The sequence below is a fragment of the Nematolebias whitei genome, chromosome 23 (genome assembly GCF_014905685.2).
Source record: "Nematolebias whitei isolate Nwh7 chromosome 23, NemWhi1, whole genome shotgun sequence".
In the NCBI taxonomy this organism is placed as follows: Eukaryota; Metazoa; Chordata; class Actinopteri; order Cyprinodontiformes; family Rivulidae; genus Nematolebias; species Nematolebias whitei.
The window spans coordinates 17,423,438-17,441,537 of record NC_056520.1 but is presented as its reverse complement, the minus strand read 5'-3'; the positions used below and the strand labels follow the sequence as shown (position 1 = coordinate 17,441,537).

Genomic DNA, 18,100 nt, shown 5'->3' with positions numbered 1-18,100 from the left:
GCAAACGTCAGTAGCATTTTTACATCAATACTGACAGTTCAGTTGTCGATTGGGGTGGGGTTCGGTAAGCAGGGCGCTCAGTTCTGTTGACGGGATGGGGTGCCCCACTTGTATAATGGTGGGGGAAACACTGGATATTTTAATTACTGCCTGCTGCCAAGAATAGTCATAAATACTTATATATAATCCATATCTACGTCTATATAAATGTGTGTTAGTTGGTGTCTGTTAGCAAAATATCTCATGAAGCACTAGATATGTTAATGAAACTCTCCTCCATTTAATTAAATATTTTCTGAAACAAACAGATTCTTTAGTCCATAAGGTTTTGAATTCAAACTCAGGCGTCAAAAGAACTTTTAGACAGATCAGAGCAGTGGCAGAGGGACGCACACGCACAAAACGTCAAAACATTGCAAAGCCGGAGCGGAGCGCGGTGAAAAGGTGACGCAAACTGAAAGCAGAGACGCTGACATGAAGCGACAGAAAGCAAACGCAGACGGGAGAGGTTTGAATAAAACATCAAGTCTGGTTTGGTTTGAATAAATTGAACAGCTTGATGTAAGCAAATTAAAACATGAAACTTAGAAAGCTTTCTAACGAAACATGAAAAACACACAGGCCAGAGGGTTAATTTTTTTATATAATAAATGTGTGGATACGTTTGTTTTGAGCAATTAGAACAACTTTAACTGTTCAGAGAAATTTTATTATGATTGAACATTAAAGATAATCAGAGTAAAACAACAAAATTAGAGTGATGTGTTTAATTATGCAGAAATAATTCAGAAAACTCAATTTATACGTAGAGCTGCATTAATTACTCAATAATTAATTTGTATATTTTAATATTTGATATATACTTAAGATTTTGTCACTATCTTCTAGAATATCTATAAACCCATTAAGACAAAAATATACCGATGGTTTTTAAGACAATGTTTTGATCGAATCTTTTTCCAAGTCATCCAATAATATTTTTAATTGGTGAACATCAACAACATATATTGATATATATTTTTAAAAAGAAGGTTTAAGTTATTTATTAATTAGAGCTTTCTTTAAAAAGGAAGCTTGTCAGAATAACACGTAAAAATTGAACAAATTGTAAAAAAAAATAAATAAATCCATAAATCGTGTGACGAAGGCGTGATGAAGCTACAGCAAATGTTTTTTGGCGGCAGTAAGCTCGTTAGCACGTGAATTTTATTTTATTTTTTTAATTACCGTAATTATTATTTAAAAAAATACATGAATTAGCTGCAGTGTCCAAAGTGTGTGAAAAAAGTAGCGGCTTATACACAAGAAATTACTGTAATTTTTCTGTTTTAAAACAAAAAAAAAAGCCAACAGGGTTAAATCTTGTTAATAAAACTTCTTTAAAATGAAATACATGACGTCGAGCTCTTCTTGTGTGGATTAAACGCTCAGAAAAAGCAGGAGTGATATTAACAGTTTGGAGAACAGTACCTTGGTTCTGGGCAAAGTGTGGCCCCCCGTTGAGCTGGCTGGGGTTGTGGGTCGTGTTGGGCTGACCGGTGACGGATGAAGGTCGGCGAAACGGAAGGGAACCCCCCACCTGGTGGTTCTGGGGCTGCTGCACCGTGCGGTTCATGCTGTAAAACTGAGGAGCACCTGAGGGGATACAACAGTAGGAGGAAGCGAGTCACAGAGCTTCAGCAAACTTCTTTTTCTTCTTTGCATCGTTTTTGTTGAAAACCAATTACATTTCTGCAGTTCAGAGGTTTTTTAATTTATTATTATTTCATTGTGGTATTTGGAGCTGAAGCACCTTATAGCATTACAGGTGCATCTAAAAAAATTACAATATGATGAAAATGTTCAAATTTTTAGTCAAATTATTGAAAAAAGTGAAACTCATTTCAATGGTTCCCAACACTGGTCCTTGAGGAACACCATCCTGTATGTTTCAGTTGTTTCCTGCTCTAACAGGCCTGATTTTGTGATTTTATTCGTTCCTCGAGTTCTACAGAAGCCTGTTAATCACTCATTCATTCAAATCAGGTGCATCAAAGTAGGGAAACTAAAATATGCAAGATGGTGTTCCTCAAGGACCAGTGTTGGGAACCACCAAATTCATTACACAGAGTGAAATATTTCAAGCCTTTATTTCTTGCCATTTTGATGATTTTGTCTTACAGATAATTATAAAAATCAGTGTCTCAGAAAATAAGAATATTGTGAAGAGGTTCAATATTTTAAACTCCTGGTGTCACATCCTAATCAGCTGATTAACTCCTAGACATGAGAACAACAAAGTCCGTGCTCAATAATCCAGGTATACAATCCAATATTTTTCAGTCAGGTCATCTGGACAGTTTCTTTTTTTTTTTGTGCTGAAACATTTCGCTTTCGATCCAGAAGGCTTCATCAGTCAAGGAAACACACAACAAAACTGATTCTTCCCCCAACAGCTTACTCTAAATTGGAACAAACAAAACTGGTTTGTTCCACTTTGGAGTAAGCTGTTGGGGGAAGAATCAGTTTTGTTGTGTGTTTCCTTGACTGATGAAGCCTTCCGGAAACTGTCCAGATGACCTGACTGAAAAATCCTAGACATGAGCTACAAATGTCTCATTCCTTAAATCGCGTCACTCCTGAACCAGAGACAACATCAGAAGTGTCTGATCTGGCTGAGGAGACAAAGAACTGGACTATTGCTTAGTGGTTCAAAGTCCTCTTTTCAGATTAAAGTAAATTCTTCAGGTCATTTGTAAATCAAGATCCCAGAGTCTGGAGGAAGAGTCGAGAGGCCCAGAATCCACGTTGCTTGAAGTTCAGAGTGAAGTTTCCACAGTCAGTGATGGTTTGGGTCCATGTCCTCTTCTGGTGCTGGCCCACTGTGTTTTCTGAAGTCCACAGTAAACATAGTATCTACCAGGACATTTTAGAGCACTTATGATGAGTTGTTTCCTGATCTGATGAGTTTTTTCTTCTGATGAGTTTTATGGAGATGCTGATTTCAATTTCCAGCAGGACTTAGTTCCTGCCCACACTGACAAAAGGTACCAAAAGATGGCTATAGAATATTCTAATTATTTGAGACACTGAATTTTGTTTTTTCATTATTTTCAAGACTCAATCGTTAAAATTACAAAAAAATAAAGGCTTGAAATATTTCACTCTGTGTAATATAGGAGTTTCACTTTCTGAAATGACGGACATTTTTTTTTATTACTTTTCACAACATTCTATTTTTTTTAGATGCACCTATACTTTCACTAAGTCTAAAAGCCAATTCTCACCTTGTAACCAAAACCATTTTTGTAAATATTTAACATTTTTGTTTTTAGCCAAATATACGGTCATGAACATAAAAGTCCACCTTTCGTAAAGTTTTCAGTATCGGGGCATAATGAAAAAATAAGCTGGTCTTTGCAAGGTTCTTAAATTATTTAAATCTAACCTAAACAAAAACAACAGAATCCACCATTTTGTTATTTATTAAACCAAAAGTGAGTGAAGAACTGGTTCGGCCTCTGATCCAACAGCATTCAGAACCTCCTTTAGCAGCAGAAACTCTCAGGATTGTTTTCTGTTGGAGTATCAGGCTCTCATGTGGTTGAAGAAGAATTTTGGCCCACTCTTGTTTCCAGCGTTGCTTCAGTTCATTCATGTTTCTGCTCAGATCTCTGAAGGTCCCACCACAATGTTTTAGACAAATTGGAGAAAACCAAACAGCATACAAACAATTTATTCCCCAAACATTCTGTTGAACATTCTGCGTAAACATCTGTACTTTAGTTTTGTTCCAGAAGTCCTGTGGTGCTGTCAGATAAAGGTGCTGTCATTTGTTTTTAGAAAGGTTTCCTGCTGCAACTCGTTAAAACAAGTCGTACTATTCAACAAAGTCTAGCTGACCTGTCATAACCTTTGACCTTTAACCTGCTGAGGCCTGTACAGTCTGAGATGGAGCTCAATTTTCTGAGCATTGCTCAGTCTGATCTTTTGGATGGATTTTCTGCCACTCCAGGGAAGACTTGTCACTTGTCTAAATGTTTCTTACTTGTGAATTATCCCCCTCTGTTTAGAATAATTGGACTCCAAACAGTCTGGAAATGACCTCTAACCCATCCCAGATTCATGGGCAGCAAGAGTTGCTTCTCTGAAGTCTGAAGCTGATGTCTTTCTGCCTTGGCGTCGTGTTAACACACACCAGTATGCTCTGAAGCAGAAACTAAACAATTCAATTGAATTGAAAAATACGTTATTAATCCCTAAGTCAAATTATATGTTGTAACTCATTATCCTCATTTCATCGAGATGTTATAGATACTGAAGGCTGTAAGCAGGAAGGATCTCTTGTAAAAGTCCATCTCACAGCAGATCCCCAGAAACTGGCCGCAAATGCCGTCAGATCTGTCCGCCCAGACTCAGCTGGCCTCTCGGTTTCCTCGGGCTGCAGGACAACCAGTATGCCGGGCAGAACTTTGAGAGCGACGGCCACTCCTCCCTAAGAGGCTGCCACCCCTCCCAGAGCGACGGCCACTCCTCCCAAAGAGACTGCTACCCCTCTCAGAGAGACGGCCAACCCCCCCAGAGCGACGGCCACTCTCCCCAGAGCGACCACCACTCCTCCCAGAGAGACTGCTACCCCTCTTAGACAGACGGCCACTCCTCCCAAAGAGACTGCTACCCCTCTCAGAGACGGCCAACCCCCCCAGAGCGATGGCCACTCTCCCCAGAGCGACAGCCACTCTCCCCAGAACGACGGCCACCCCTCCCAGAGCGACCACCACTCCTCCCAGAGAGACGGCTACCCCTCCCAGAGCGACTGCCACTCTCCCCAGAGAGACGGCCACACCTCCCAGAGAGACGGCCACACCTCCCAGAGAGACTGCCACTCTCCCCAGAGCGACGGCCACCCCTCCCAGAGCGACGGCCACTCCTCCCAGAGACATGGCTACCTGTCTCAGAGAGACGGCCACCCCTCCCAGAGCGACGGCCACTCCTCCAAGAAAGACGGCCATTCTCCCCAGAGATGGCTACTCTCCCCAGAGACGGCCACTCCCCACTTAGAGACGGCCACTCCTCCTAGAGAGACGGCCACTCCTCCCAGCAGCCTGCCTAGCTCCTTGTCACTGCAGACAGCGGGCTGCAGGTGCCGGGGGATGATCCCGGTCCTTCTGCTGTTACAAGCCACATTTCCTGCCAGTTCTAGGGTCTCAGTGGTCAGGCACTCGAGCACAGCCGGCAGGTAAAGGGGATGCATCCACTGAGCCTCCTTTTCAAATCATTTGAGATTTGGGGCTGTAGTTGAGATATTACTTGAGCTTTTGAGATGTTAATCAGCTGCTCCAAGTTATGAAAGAAAAAACACCTTGTTGCCATGGTTACGCATCATTACAAATGTCCAAAAGTACAAAAGGTTCAGGAAAAATCCCTTTAGCTGCATAGCAGCCAATGCCAGAGGAAACAATCGTCCAAAAAAAGTGATTCACATCCAGAAAAAGAGGAATTAAAGTTTCCAAAAGCAATATGTCAGAATGAAAGTAACAGAGCTACTCCAACATGCAGCCACCCTGAGCGGCGCAATTCTAGAGAAAACCTCTGAAATCTCTGAAGCAGCGAGGCTGGAACCAGCTTTACACTCACAGACTTTCTGTTTTGTGATAATAAATAATTAAATATGTTGGTTTTGTAGCCTTCAGGTTAGATTTGAATAAATTTTAAACCTGGCGAAGAACCAGATCAGTTTTATTATGTTCTGATAGGTGAAACTGGAAAATTGGAAAAATAGTGGACTTTTTGTTTAATTTCTTTTTCCATGACTGCATAATAAAAAAGCTCAGAAGCCTGGATTTGAAGTAAAACCCTGATCATCCTTTGAAGAACAAAACAAAAAAAAGGCCTAAAGCTCTCTCTTCCATTGTTAACCCTCCTGCTGCCCTTGGGCTAAAATGACTGACAGGAGCTCAGTTTAAAAACTGAGGCCTCATGGCTCATTTTGACTCAAGAGCAGCGGGAGGGTTCATATTTGTTGTAACATTACCAACAGAGCCACACACGGAAAAATGACAATATGCAGCCACAGAAAACAACCCAAACGGCATAAATAAGAACAAATAAAGGACACAAACAAAGCGCTTCAGCAGACGGCTCATGCATTATACATCAGGACAACAGCAGCGACTCGGTCGCCGGCGGCTGAGGGATGAAGAGGATCGAGCTGCGGAGGGATAATGTGGTGGCTGAGGAGCTGAATCACACTCCTGGTCTTAAATTGGACAAACATTCCGAAATTAAGTGATCCCAAGAGGGAAAATCTCTCAAATAAACTCTTCAATCGTGTTCTGCAGTTCATTCTTAGGAGGGTAATCATGTCTGGGAAATATTAAAGAAGCGCTATTATAACCGCCTGCAGATTTATTTTAGGATTTTAGTGTTAAAGTCTATAAAATTCTTTACAAATCCAATTTCCTGCTTGAATAACCATCTAAAATGATCCCAACGTGTACTCTTTAAAATATATATACAAACTAACGAGTAAACAAAGTTTTTCACAAAATCTTTGCGTTTTATTTGCAATAAAGCAGGTAGATGTTAGTTCAGGGAATCTGTAGGTTTCAGCAAGTTATTGGTAAATGTGAGACTTTTGAAGACCTTTTTGATGCCACCTTGAAAGACATTTAATATATATTTAAAAAAATCTATAAATACAGGCAATGGTTGAGATCCTGCTGTATCACAACCAAACACATCAAGTGTGTCACTTTGAGACACATTCAAGTTTAGCTTTTGTCTGTTTATTGAACATAAAGTGATATTCAGAGCTCTCTGGTTCAATAGCTGTAGGTACCATTGCAGTTCAGTGTTTCTCCTACATAGCCATGGAGTTCCTCAGGGTTCAGTGTTTGGACCAATATGCTTTATATACTGTGTGCTTCCATTAGGTAAAGTTATTAAACAGCATGGGATAAATTTTCGATGTTATGCTGATGATACAGTTATATTTGTCCATGAAACTACACAAATCCAATCAGTTACCAGTACTTCAACTACAAACATCTTAAAAACGTAAAAACCTGGATGACCTTTAATTTTTAGGAGGAGTTCAAGTACCTCGGGGTCTTGTTCACGAATGAGGGAAAAATGGAGCCAGAAATCTGATGGACGGATAGGTGCAGCGTCTGTAGTGAAGCATGCGCTGTAATGGTCTGTCGTGGTGAAGAGAAAGCCGAGTCAAAAGGCGAAGCTCTCAATTTATTGGTTGATCTACGTTACTACCCTGATCTATGGTCATGAGCTTTGGGTTGTGACCGAAAGAACGAGATCACGGATAGAAGCGACCAAAATTAGTTTTCTCCGCAGGGTGTCTGGACTCTCCCTTAGAGATAAGGTGAGAAGCTCAGTCATCCGGGAGGGATTTAAAGTAGAGCCGCTGCTTCTCCACATTGAGAGGAGCCAGTTGAGATGGCTCAAGCATCTGGTTAGGATGCCTCCTGGACACCTCCCTGGTGAGGTGTTCCGGACACTTCTTACCGGGAGGAGACCCAGAGGAAGACCCAGGTCATGCAGAAGAGACTATGTTTCTCGGCTGGCCTAGGAACACCTTGGGATTCCCCCGGAGCTGGCCCAATTGGCTGGGGAGAGGGACGTCTGGGCCTCCCTACTTAGGCTGCTACCCCTGCAACACGACCTCGGATAAGCGGAACAAAATGGATGGATGGATAAACTCAGACACGACTGAGGTTTTGTTTTATGGACCTGAGCATCTTATGAATACATTTTTCAGTCTTTCGCCCTCCTCGGAGGGCATTAATCTGGCCTCCAGCTCTGATGTTAAAAATCTTGGTGTTATTTTTGATCAAGACATGTCTTTTATCCCCCAAATTAAAAACGTTACTAGAACCGCTTGCTCAGGATGAGAGCCTGCGACGAAGTTAAAACTCAAAGCAGACTGCTGGCTCCTCAGATAAATAACGTAATTAACTTACCGGTACTTTTTATGAATATGAATGTTGGTTCGGTAGGCAGGGCGCTCCGTTCTGTTGGCAGGGTGGTGCGCCCTGCTTGTATAATGGTAGGGGAAACACTGCAGTTATTTGGTTGGAAACATCAAATACTAATATAATAGAAATATATAAAGAAACAAACAAAATCTACTGAATGCATTCATGGGATGAGACTCAATTGTGTTCATCTCTAGTTTTGCCTTCATACACAAAGACGTCCAACCAACCGTCGATACATTTACACCAACAAGATTTAGTCGCAGAATAGCTAGCTAGCATATATCAGCAGCTAATAGAAAATATCCCCAATCCCCTTGAGTCACTATCAGTTTTAACCAAAGACAACGTGAGTTCAGAACGCACGGAAGAAGACTGCACACGACCGACTGAAGGTAAAACTTTTACCTGATAGAAAAGTCCCACGAGAAAAAAAATGCAAATATGAGATTAAATAGTCCCAGATTCTACACATTTGAGAGCTTTTTCCTGCATATAGGTGACTTCTCAATGGTTTCACAAAGAGAAGTACAGAGTGTACATGACCTTATTGGCTTGCATTGGCTCCCTGTGCATTTCAGGAGTCATTTTAAAATTCTGGTTCTAACTTTTAGGGCACTTCATGGTCAGGCTCCCAAATATTTACTGGACCTTTTGAAGCCTCTATGTCCCATCAGGACTTTGAGATCTTCAAATCAAATGTTGCTGATAGTTCCGAGAACTTATTTTAAAACACGTGGAGACAGAGCATTCCAAGTGGTGGCCCCCAGGCTTTGGAACGCTCTCCCTCTGTCACTGCGCTGCTCAGATTCCATTGACTCTTTCAAAAATGATCTTAAGACTTATTTATTCAGACTGGCTTTTATTTAAATTTTATTTACTTTTACTTGTGAAGCACTTTGTGATGTCATTGTCTGTGAAAGGTGCTATATAAATAAATATTACTTACTTACTTACTTATTAAAAGTACACATTATATTATGTACTTAAGTACCTGAGTGTGAGATAATCACCCTTCATACCAAGCATATAAAACAATACAAAATGGAATTCCAGAAAACATTTGAAAGCACTTTTTATGCACTTTTTATAGAACATAACTGTCTGCCATACAGGCACTTTTTGTAGCTCTCTGCTGCTGTTGTGGATCATGACAGGAAACTTTTCCTCTCAGCTGATTTTGAAACAAACGGGCAGGTTCCACCATGTTTTGTTTGATGTTTAGCTTATAGATTCATATTTGCCGTGATGATCCGGTATGAACACATGTACCGTTACATACGTCGTAAACATCCAGCAAAATGGCAGGTGAGGACAAACCAAGCTGGAGGAGACATGTGACGGGAGGTGGGATGGATTGTTGGGGGACATGCAGGGGGGAGCTTCTCTCATCGGGTCGCACTCACCTTGTGCGGGGTTGACATAAGTAGCAGGGCCGGTGCCAGTGGGGGCTGTAGAGGCAGGGAGCTGAGGAGGGGGAGGAGGTACAGGTGGAATTTCTAAAGGGGGGTTAGGGGCTTGTGGGGGGGCATCTAGGACAGAAGAAGGAGGCCCTGGGGTGGTGGCAGTGTTGGGGGGTGGTTTAGCTGTGTTGGGTGGGGCAGGGGCTGAACCTGATGGGTGAGATGGGGGGGGGTGGGGGTTAAAGGTCAGAAGGGAGAGAAAACACAGGTGGGGGGTCGAGACGAGTTCAGAGAACGAGAAGATTAGATCCAGAGCTCCTGAACACGGGACGTTCTGGATATTGACAGAGTAGGTGGGTTAGTTTTAAGACAAACGACTGGGGAAGACAAAAAGTGGGCGTTACCTGGGAAGGCTGTGGGCGGAGCAGGGGTCGGCACGGCGATGGGCACGCCTACGCTGCCGCTACCGCTGTTCTCTCGGCTGCTGCTGCGACTGCTGCTGGGGTGGCTGCCTCCGCTGCTCCCGCTGCTGGTGACGAGGCGGCAAAACACGTCAGGACGCACACACTCACACACAAAACACCCTGCTGTTAGCAGGCTTCGGCTGAAAGACGCACCGCCACCTAAAAACAGCAGCGGCTACATTTAACGACCCCCATACATTCAGTCCCTTTCAGAAACTAAACTCAGAAATGTGAAAGAAAAGTTTGAAATTAAAAATCTAAACGTTAGAGATACCTGCACGTGTCAGAAACGCACTCATTCTACAGCGGGAGTAAAATTAACTGTACGTGCACAGCATCTTCGGGCCACTCAGAGGCCTGAATTTTGTCTTTTGGCTCATACCGTAGGAAGGCTTTAACGGTGAGGACAACCTGCCTTAGAGTTAGAAAAGACGCATACAGGACCAGGTATGAAAAACAACAAGTATTTCTTTACAGAAAGAGGTGCAACGATCGAGAAACTACGTCTTCATCAACGACTTTTACGATCATCTGCCTCCACGAAAGGCGGACAATCAAGTGAATGCCCGTTTGTTTGTGTTTGTTTTTCTGTTAGCAAAATATCTCATGAACTACTGGACACATTTTAATCAAATTTTCAAAACGTAATCATTGGATGTACTGTATTTTCCAGCGTATAAGTCGCAGTGTTTTTGTATAGATTTGTCAGTCCTGTGACTTATATACATTATTTTTTCCCCACATTCGTAACGCTATTTTTGACTGACGCTTTATATTTCAAAGAACTGCAACAGCGAGTCCATCCATCCATCCACAGCAGACGGACGGATGGATGGCACTGCGCCACCCTAGCGAAATGAAGCTGTTTTGACCATTAAAAGTGCATTTATTAAGGAAAAGTTATACTGAGACATACCTTTGCTATAATGTCGAGCAAACAAATAATACTTTTAAGTGTTAATCTTGTTAAATTTTGAAGAACTGCAACAACGAGTCCTCCCGTGTGTGCTCGTTTCACTCAGCTGGTGCAGGTGGGGGAACGCTGGAGAGCTAGCGGCTCTGGTCACGATGGATGGAGCCGCGCCGCCCAGGTGAAATGAGTTTGTTTTGATCATTAAATAAAAGCATAATAAACGCGACGGGTCAGTGGTGACTCATAATAAAGGTGAGCTATACACCCAAGTGACTTATATACGTATTATCCTCTTCGTGATGCTTTTTTTGACTGATGCGACTTGTAGACCGGATCGACTTACACGCCGGAAAATACGATACGTCTGTCATGGCTAATCAAATTAAGCAAACACAAAAATGCCTACAATTCAAACAGCTTCACAGATATTGAGCTAACGTTTGGTGTGATGGTAGAGAAGCACATTCCCAACACATTCTGCAAGACTTGGTTAAAAAGCCTTAGATTTCAAAGTGGCGGACGACATGCATTCCTTTAAAGGAACACTACTGTTATTGTTCTGAGCACTTTGTGGATATGATTAGTTATTGCTTAGGTTGGACAAAAAATAACTTAAAAAAAAAAAGTTCTCTTCCAAAATAGTTTTCCTCAAAAGAATGCATATCACCTGCATGCTAAGCTCCAACGTTTAAACAATGAACAGTAGCAGAACTAATCAGGGCTTAATTTGAGCCGGGTCCTGCCAGAAAAGGATCCGGGAACTCCCTTTTGTTTTGACAGGGTGTGTTCCGGTAACTGTTCGCTTGGATCCGGTAACTCTCAGGCTTACTAATCATAAAGTTATGAACAAATATGACTGCCTTGGATGAATAAAACTCATCTTGGATATGTAAACTGAAAATAATTACATAAACACTAATTTTAAACACAACAGCCACTTAAGACGTCTTAATATCACATACCAGTTTCCCCTTCAAATAGCATTTCCGCCTCTACCCTTAAAAAAATTTCCACCCCTAAAAGAGTGGCGGGGTGAGTGCTGAGATAACCAAGCAGTTGTATGCAGGCAGCCGCCATGAACAGACGGAGGAGGCGCCTGGAGCTTTGACATGTGGAGTCGGACAGAGAATTCAGCGGAGAGTCATCTCGGAACCGTCAAGTGGCGGGATAGTATGCGTGACCGAAGCGGAGTTTTTACAAATGTACCGTATTATTCGGCCTATAAGTCGTGTTTTTTTGCATAATTTGCATGCCCTGCAATTTATACACCGAAGCGACTTTTGTTTTTTTATTCCCGTATTTATAAACTAATTTTTGACTGATGTGACCATTTTCATTAATTCTGACTGAAAATATTGAACACTACCATTTTCAACCGCTAGATGGCAATTGAGTAGTATGGCATGCCGCTGTGTCATGCAATAGGTAAAAGTGGCTATTAATGACACAATCGGCTTGCCATAGATGCCACCTTCATCCAGCTCGCCTGGAGCAACCGTAAAATCAGCTTCATTTTGCTGCACAGCCCCGGCGAAATGCAACTAATTTGACCATGAAAGTTCATTTATTAAGTAAAAGTTCAAATGAGACGCACTTTTGCTATAATGTTGAGCAAATAATTGTTTTGGGTGCTTTTCTTGTTAAATTTTTGAAGAAATGTGCAGCATTCCTCCTTCCTAATTTCCTCCCTGTCTGCGCACTCCCGGAGCACCGAGGCAGCAAATATTTTTGAAATGCAGCTGATTTGACCGTTAAAGTTCTTTTATTAAGAAAAAGTTCAACTGAGACACACCTTTACTATAATTTCGAGCAAACAAATTATTGTTTTTAAGTGTTAATCTTGTCCTCCCATGCACGTTCCCACAGACACCATTGGGCAGCCAATCGATTTTTGGCACAACACCAGCCCACATTTCCGGGTTGTCAGCAGTGACACATAATAGATGCGACTTATATGGCCAAGCAACATATTTATGGATTTTTCCACTTTATTAGACATATTTGAACTGATGCGACTTTTAAGGCGGTGCGACGCATACAGCGGAAAATATGGTAGGTAATGTAGCTGTTTAACAACCCGTTAAAGTACACTAAAATGCATGAAATATCATCTACTTTATTCAAAATTCAAAAAGGGCCCGCCTGCCATTTGCGTTCCGGCAGCGATGGGTTTACAAATTAAGCCCTGGTACTAACAACCTGACAAGTATCTGCAGGGCACAGGCAGTAATAAAAATAGACTTCTGTTATTATAAATTGACCTAGCCGGGCACCGTCAGGTTACGTATAAGGCACCACCTTAAATCATGTTGCCACCAGTTTATTTCGTTGTAGCAAGTTTTATTAGAATTTGTCTTTTGGTTCATGAGATATTTTGTTTACTGACAAACACAAACAAACTATTTTGATAACAAGCGGCAACTGACTACATTTTTTTTTTTTTTTTTTTTAAAGGCTAACATATTTTAATAAACAAAACTCAAACAAATCTGAAGAAGTACCTGACTGTTTTGGACCGTATAAATTATTTGCCTATCCAGATTAAAAGTCCTAAAATGATTTCTAAGCTTCTGAGCGCAACTTGTTGCAAAACGTTTAAAAAAATCTTGAACCTATTCTTCTCAATGGTGCCCAACTCTGGTCCTTGAGGAACACCATCTTGCATGTTTTAGTTGTTTCCCTGCTTTGACACACCTGATTTGAATAAATGGGTGATTTACAGGATCCTGCAAAACTTTAAGTAATCAAATCACTGAATCAGGATGCAGGATGGCGTTCCTCAAGGACCAGGGTTGGGAATCACTTCTTTATGTTTCCTCTTCCGTCTTGCTTTACAACAAGACAATAGTTCACTTCAGGCATTTCAGCCTATTGAAACAAGTCTGGTCCAGTTTATTAAAGCAGCACGCTCAGGAGCGTTGATGTGTCAGCGATGGACGAGGACAGACGCAAGACGAAGACACAGATATGGCACGGTGTTGAAGCAGGAAGCATCTGGACATGTGAGGAGGACTTTCTGTGGACAGCAAAGAGGCTGAGATGAAGAGGATGAGCTGTGGATGGAGTGGTGCAGGTGAAACACTCAAGCTGAGGAGGAGCGGAGGAGAGTCAGAGGGAAGTTTTCTGATTTTATTCTTGGAGCAGAAAAAGTGTCCGGGACAAAAAAAAAAAAAATGCAGAGTCAAAAACGTTCCTTTTCTTGAGCTTTTCTCTTCTCTGATGAAAGAAAATATCACCGTCCTTCTTGGATGGCAAGCTCAGAGGAAAGGAGCTGACAGGTTGACTGTCGCCATGGAAACCTGCCTCTAGCGGAGCTAAAATAGCTCCTAAACTCCATGTCAACCTAAATTTTGAGTCAAACTGGGCTTTTCCTTGAAGCTACAGCTAAAAGAAAGTTTTTAGTGGCCCAAAACAGGTGGGACGTAAAACAGGAAGTGTCATAAAAAATAAAAAAAGGTTTTTAAAGAACAATTAAACATTTTTTAGAAGCGTCCTTGTATTTGAAGTGCAGCACAGAAGAAGAAGAAAAGGGCAGAAGGCTGAGGAAAAGGGGGCTTTGTTTAAGAAGTGAACAGAGGCATGCTGGGAAGTGGAAGGGGGCGGGTACCTGTACGTGCGGTTCCTCTGATTAACGGATGCAGTGCGTGCGGGGCTCTGCTGGGGGTGCGCCATGTTGCGCGTCGGGCTCGAGACGTAGTCGTTAGGGACAACGGGAGGACGCACCGGCTCGAGCGTCCGATAGGGGGAGTGGCGCCTGCGAGAGGGTCAGGGGGTGAGTCCGAGGGGTGAGGTAAAAAAAAGAGGGGGAAGGGGTGCATCCAAGAGGGAAGTGTATGGGGGGAACAGGAGGAGGGGAGGAGGAGAGCGAGAAACAAACAAGTGCAAACTTAAAATCATGGAATGACAGGTGGTGAACATCGGGACAGACTGTGGTCAACAGGTGATGCTTGAGGAACCACATCGCTGCTGTTGGCTGCAAAACAACTCCCTCCCCCATCACATGAACTCCCATTTCTGCTTTAAGACACAAAAACATGACAGAGCAGATTACGAACAAGTCAACTCAATCTGCGTCTTTGGTACATTTGACGATTTGCCTTTAAAGATTTTAAATAATTAAGAGACACACCGATCCAATATTAGTATCGGTATCGAGAAAATTCTTGATTGGGGGTATTTGGCAGTGATGTACCGATCTGATAATAGTATCGTATCTGTAACAACTCTGAAAAAATTCTGATCGGGTATTAGAGATGCACCTATCCCATATCAGTAAAAGAAAAACATCGTGATTGTAAAGCATCCATCCATCCATCCATCCATCCATCCATCCAGATGAGGGACTACTGTATTCTACAGATTATTAAAATGGATATTTCTAAAAAATAAAGTATTACAGTATTTCTGCTATAAAAACAGATTAGTATAAGTATTATCACAGTAGTCATCATTGTAATTATTTAAATTTCAGAACATAAAAGAGCACCATAACAAATATGTTTTTTCAAGATCTTGGTTTAAAATACCCAGTAATACTTCTAATAATTGGTAAATACTTTATTGGTTTAATCAATGCTTTTATCCTGCGGCACCACCCACTCGTTCCTTCTCTGACTTTTTCTAAAACAGAGTTTTTACACCGTTCACCAAGTAAAAACTTGGAAAACCCAACAATGTTCACTGAACAGAAAACATGTTGGATTTAAAATCCTGCCCTGGCATCCGGAAATTCACCCATCGGAGAAAATCAGATTTTTACATTTCTAATTGAATGCGCTCAAACTAAAAAAAAAAAAAACCCTGAAAACTGGTGCATCCCTGAAACAAAGCCCTTAAAAGAACAGAAACCTGCTCAAAGTGTCTGGTAACTCAACAGCAGGGTCCGTTTTTACAACAAGGAGAACCAGAACACTGAGATGATCAAACGTCCCGCTGTTCCTCAGACAGCCGACTCGTCGCTGATCACTGCTTTGCTCAAATGTTATGAGGCAGCCAGAAGTGGGCGAGCTGGGCCACAAACACAACTGCGAGACAAAATTCAAGAAGAAAAAAATATATATATTGAAAAATCTGAAAGATTTTCCCCACACGCTGATGTGCGTCATGAAAAGCCGGAGCTCAGGTGAATCTATACGGATGCTGAGGACACGCACACATTTCTAAGCTGCTTGAGTAAAACCTCCTGTGGGATAAAAGATACTTTCATCAGTCGAACACAAGAAAACTGTAAACATGTCAAAACAATAAAAGCTTTTTGAACAAATCTTTAAAAAAAAAAAACAAGGCCCAGACTAATTAAATATTCAACTGAGAACATATTACTAACAAAACTGAGACGTCGTATAAAAAGTACCGTAATTTCCGAACTACAAGTCGTTACTTTTTCCACACGCTTTCAACACCGCTATACAATGTTGCGGCTAATTTAGTTGTTTTTTTTGTTTGTTTTTTTGACGGTCTAACGAGCTTAACAAAACAAAAACATTTAGCCTCGTCACACCCGGGTGCTCACATAGCTGCCCAATACATGTCTCTTTTGGAGGGTGGGTCCTCCTGACTCAAGGAGACTACCGTAATTGTCCATGTATAGAACGCACCGGAGCGTAAGCCGCATGCGCTGAATTTAAATCAACACAATTCTGTACATAAAGACGCACCTGTGTATACGTCGCAGGTGTCCACATTATATCAAAAACTGCACTGCTCCTGAAATAAATGTGCAGCTCTTGTTCTAGTACAGGAGTCAACCACCAGGTGTCGTCTCAAAGACATTGAAGGAGTTCTCTGCAGACCAAAAGTGGGCGTTTCTGGAGAATAGGTGTTTTGCAGAGGACAAACACTGATTGGCTAGTTGCATTTGCTGGCTCTTACGTCAGCTCTTTTTTTTTTTTTAAGTGAAGGTTTCTAAGAAACAGTGTTATATCTGCAGTCAAACACAAGAAGATTCTCTTTTGTTCTTGGGTTGTAGGCTGCACCTGACACAGGTTGGCTTGAGTGTGTTCTGGGCACAATGAAATATGAAGCATCTGAAGCGAAACCTGCTCCTATTTGTCAAAAAGTCTGGTCTCAATTAAAAATCATGAGTCCTGTAATGAGATAGCAGCCCAAAACAAAAGCTAAAAGCTAAATTTGCTCTTTAGAAGTGTCTTCTATGAGATGTGATCTAGGAAAGGAGCTGAAACATGGCGTACAGTTGACCCTTAAAATGTGAGACAGCTGAGGAAGTTAACCAGTAAACAGAAATACCTGCTCCAGTTGCAGAAATCTTACAGAAACTGACAATCACTCATCTGCAGTGACTGCAGGTTGAACAAGAAAATGTGAAGTTAAAGGAAACACCCTTTGTCCCAAAGCCAGTTTACGTATCATTATTATTTTGGTTACTTTATTTTTCTTTCTTTATGAATCGATTCGAAGTATTTTCACATTATTCAACAATCAAAACAGATTGTTTTTTTATGTAATAGCTAGGTATTACAAAAACAAACATTTAGCCCTCCCCACTACACATTTATGTTGCTCTTATTTTGAAATGTAACTGGAAGTTCTGTGTTAAGAGAGGCGGAAAGAGAAGTTATGGCGACGCCGCTTATGTCGAACCTGAGACGCCGCCAATGTAGAACTGGAGACACCACTTATGTCGAACCGGTAAACACAATAGACATAATAGGTCTGTGTTAAACACAATCTGTCAATAACACCTTGATTTTCTTGTCTAATCAAATGTGGCCCTCCACATACGCCTTCCGAATTTGTCTGCAGAGATGCCTACTTGAAGACATTACCCGTAGACTTGCTTTTCAACACACAGGCAGACTCAACAAATGTCTGCGTAAGCAGCTTCTCTCACTCATAGACAGACAGCCCATTTCATGTCAAGGGGCCTCGCTCCCATTTTTCTTAAAGAGACACGCTGCTCGCTCCCTCACTATCCATCCTTCGGTTCAAACAATCTTATACTGCCATCAGTGGTCAAAAAAGTTACTACACACAAAGATTAACAAACATTTCTTCTTAAATTTGACAATAATTACTAATTATTGTCAAATTTCAAACAATATTATCGTTTATCGCAATAATTTCAGAGACATTTAATCGCCCAGCAAAATTTGTTATCGTGACAGGTCTAGCCATCAATAACTTCCTGGCAGGCTTCTGTATTTTTTTATTTTTTTTACCAGCTGTGTTACAGGCACTGTTCAGAAAAAAAACAAAAACATTTACTCTATGTATTTGTGTATCTTACGGTACCTATTTAAAGTTAAAAAAATATTTCTGTGTAAATATCTCATGCTACAACATGAACACCCACGGCTAATAGAAAAGTGCATATATATATATATATAT

The 18,100-nt window shown here is 41.5% G+C and overlaps 1 protein-coding gene across 1 annotated transcript in view; it reads right to left on the bottom strand.

Annotated features, from left to right (window-relative positions):
- The window catches only part of abi2b (abl-interactor 2b), a gene marked incomplete in the record, with an annotated part of 53,237 nt that overhangs the window by 8,460 nt on the left and 26,677 nt on the right, over positions 1 to 18,100 (bottom strand). The window contains 4 exon segments of the mRNA XM_037696401.1: positions 1,471 to 1,635; positions 9,380 to 9,586; positions 9,781 to 9,905; positions 14,361 to 14,507. Coding sequence (XP_037552329.1) covers positions 1,471 to 1,635; positions 9,380 to 9,586; positions 9,781 to 9,905; positions 14,361 to 14,507 — 644 coding nt within the window.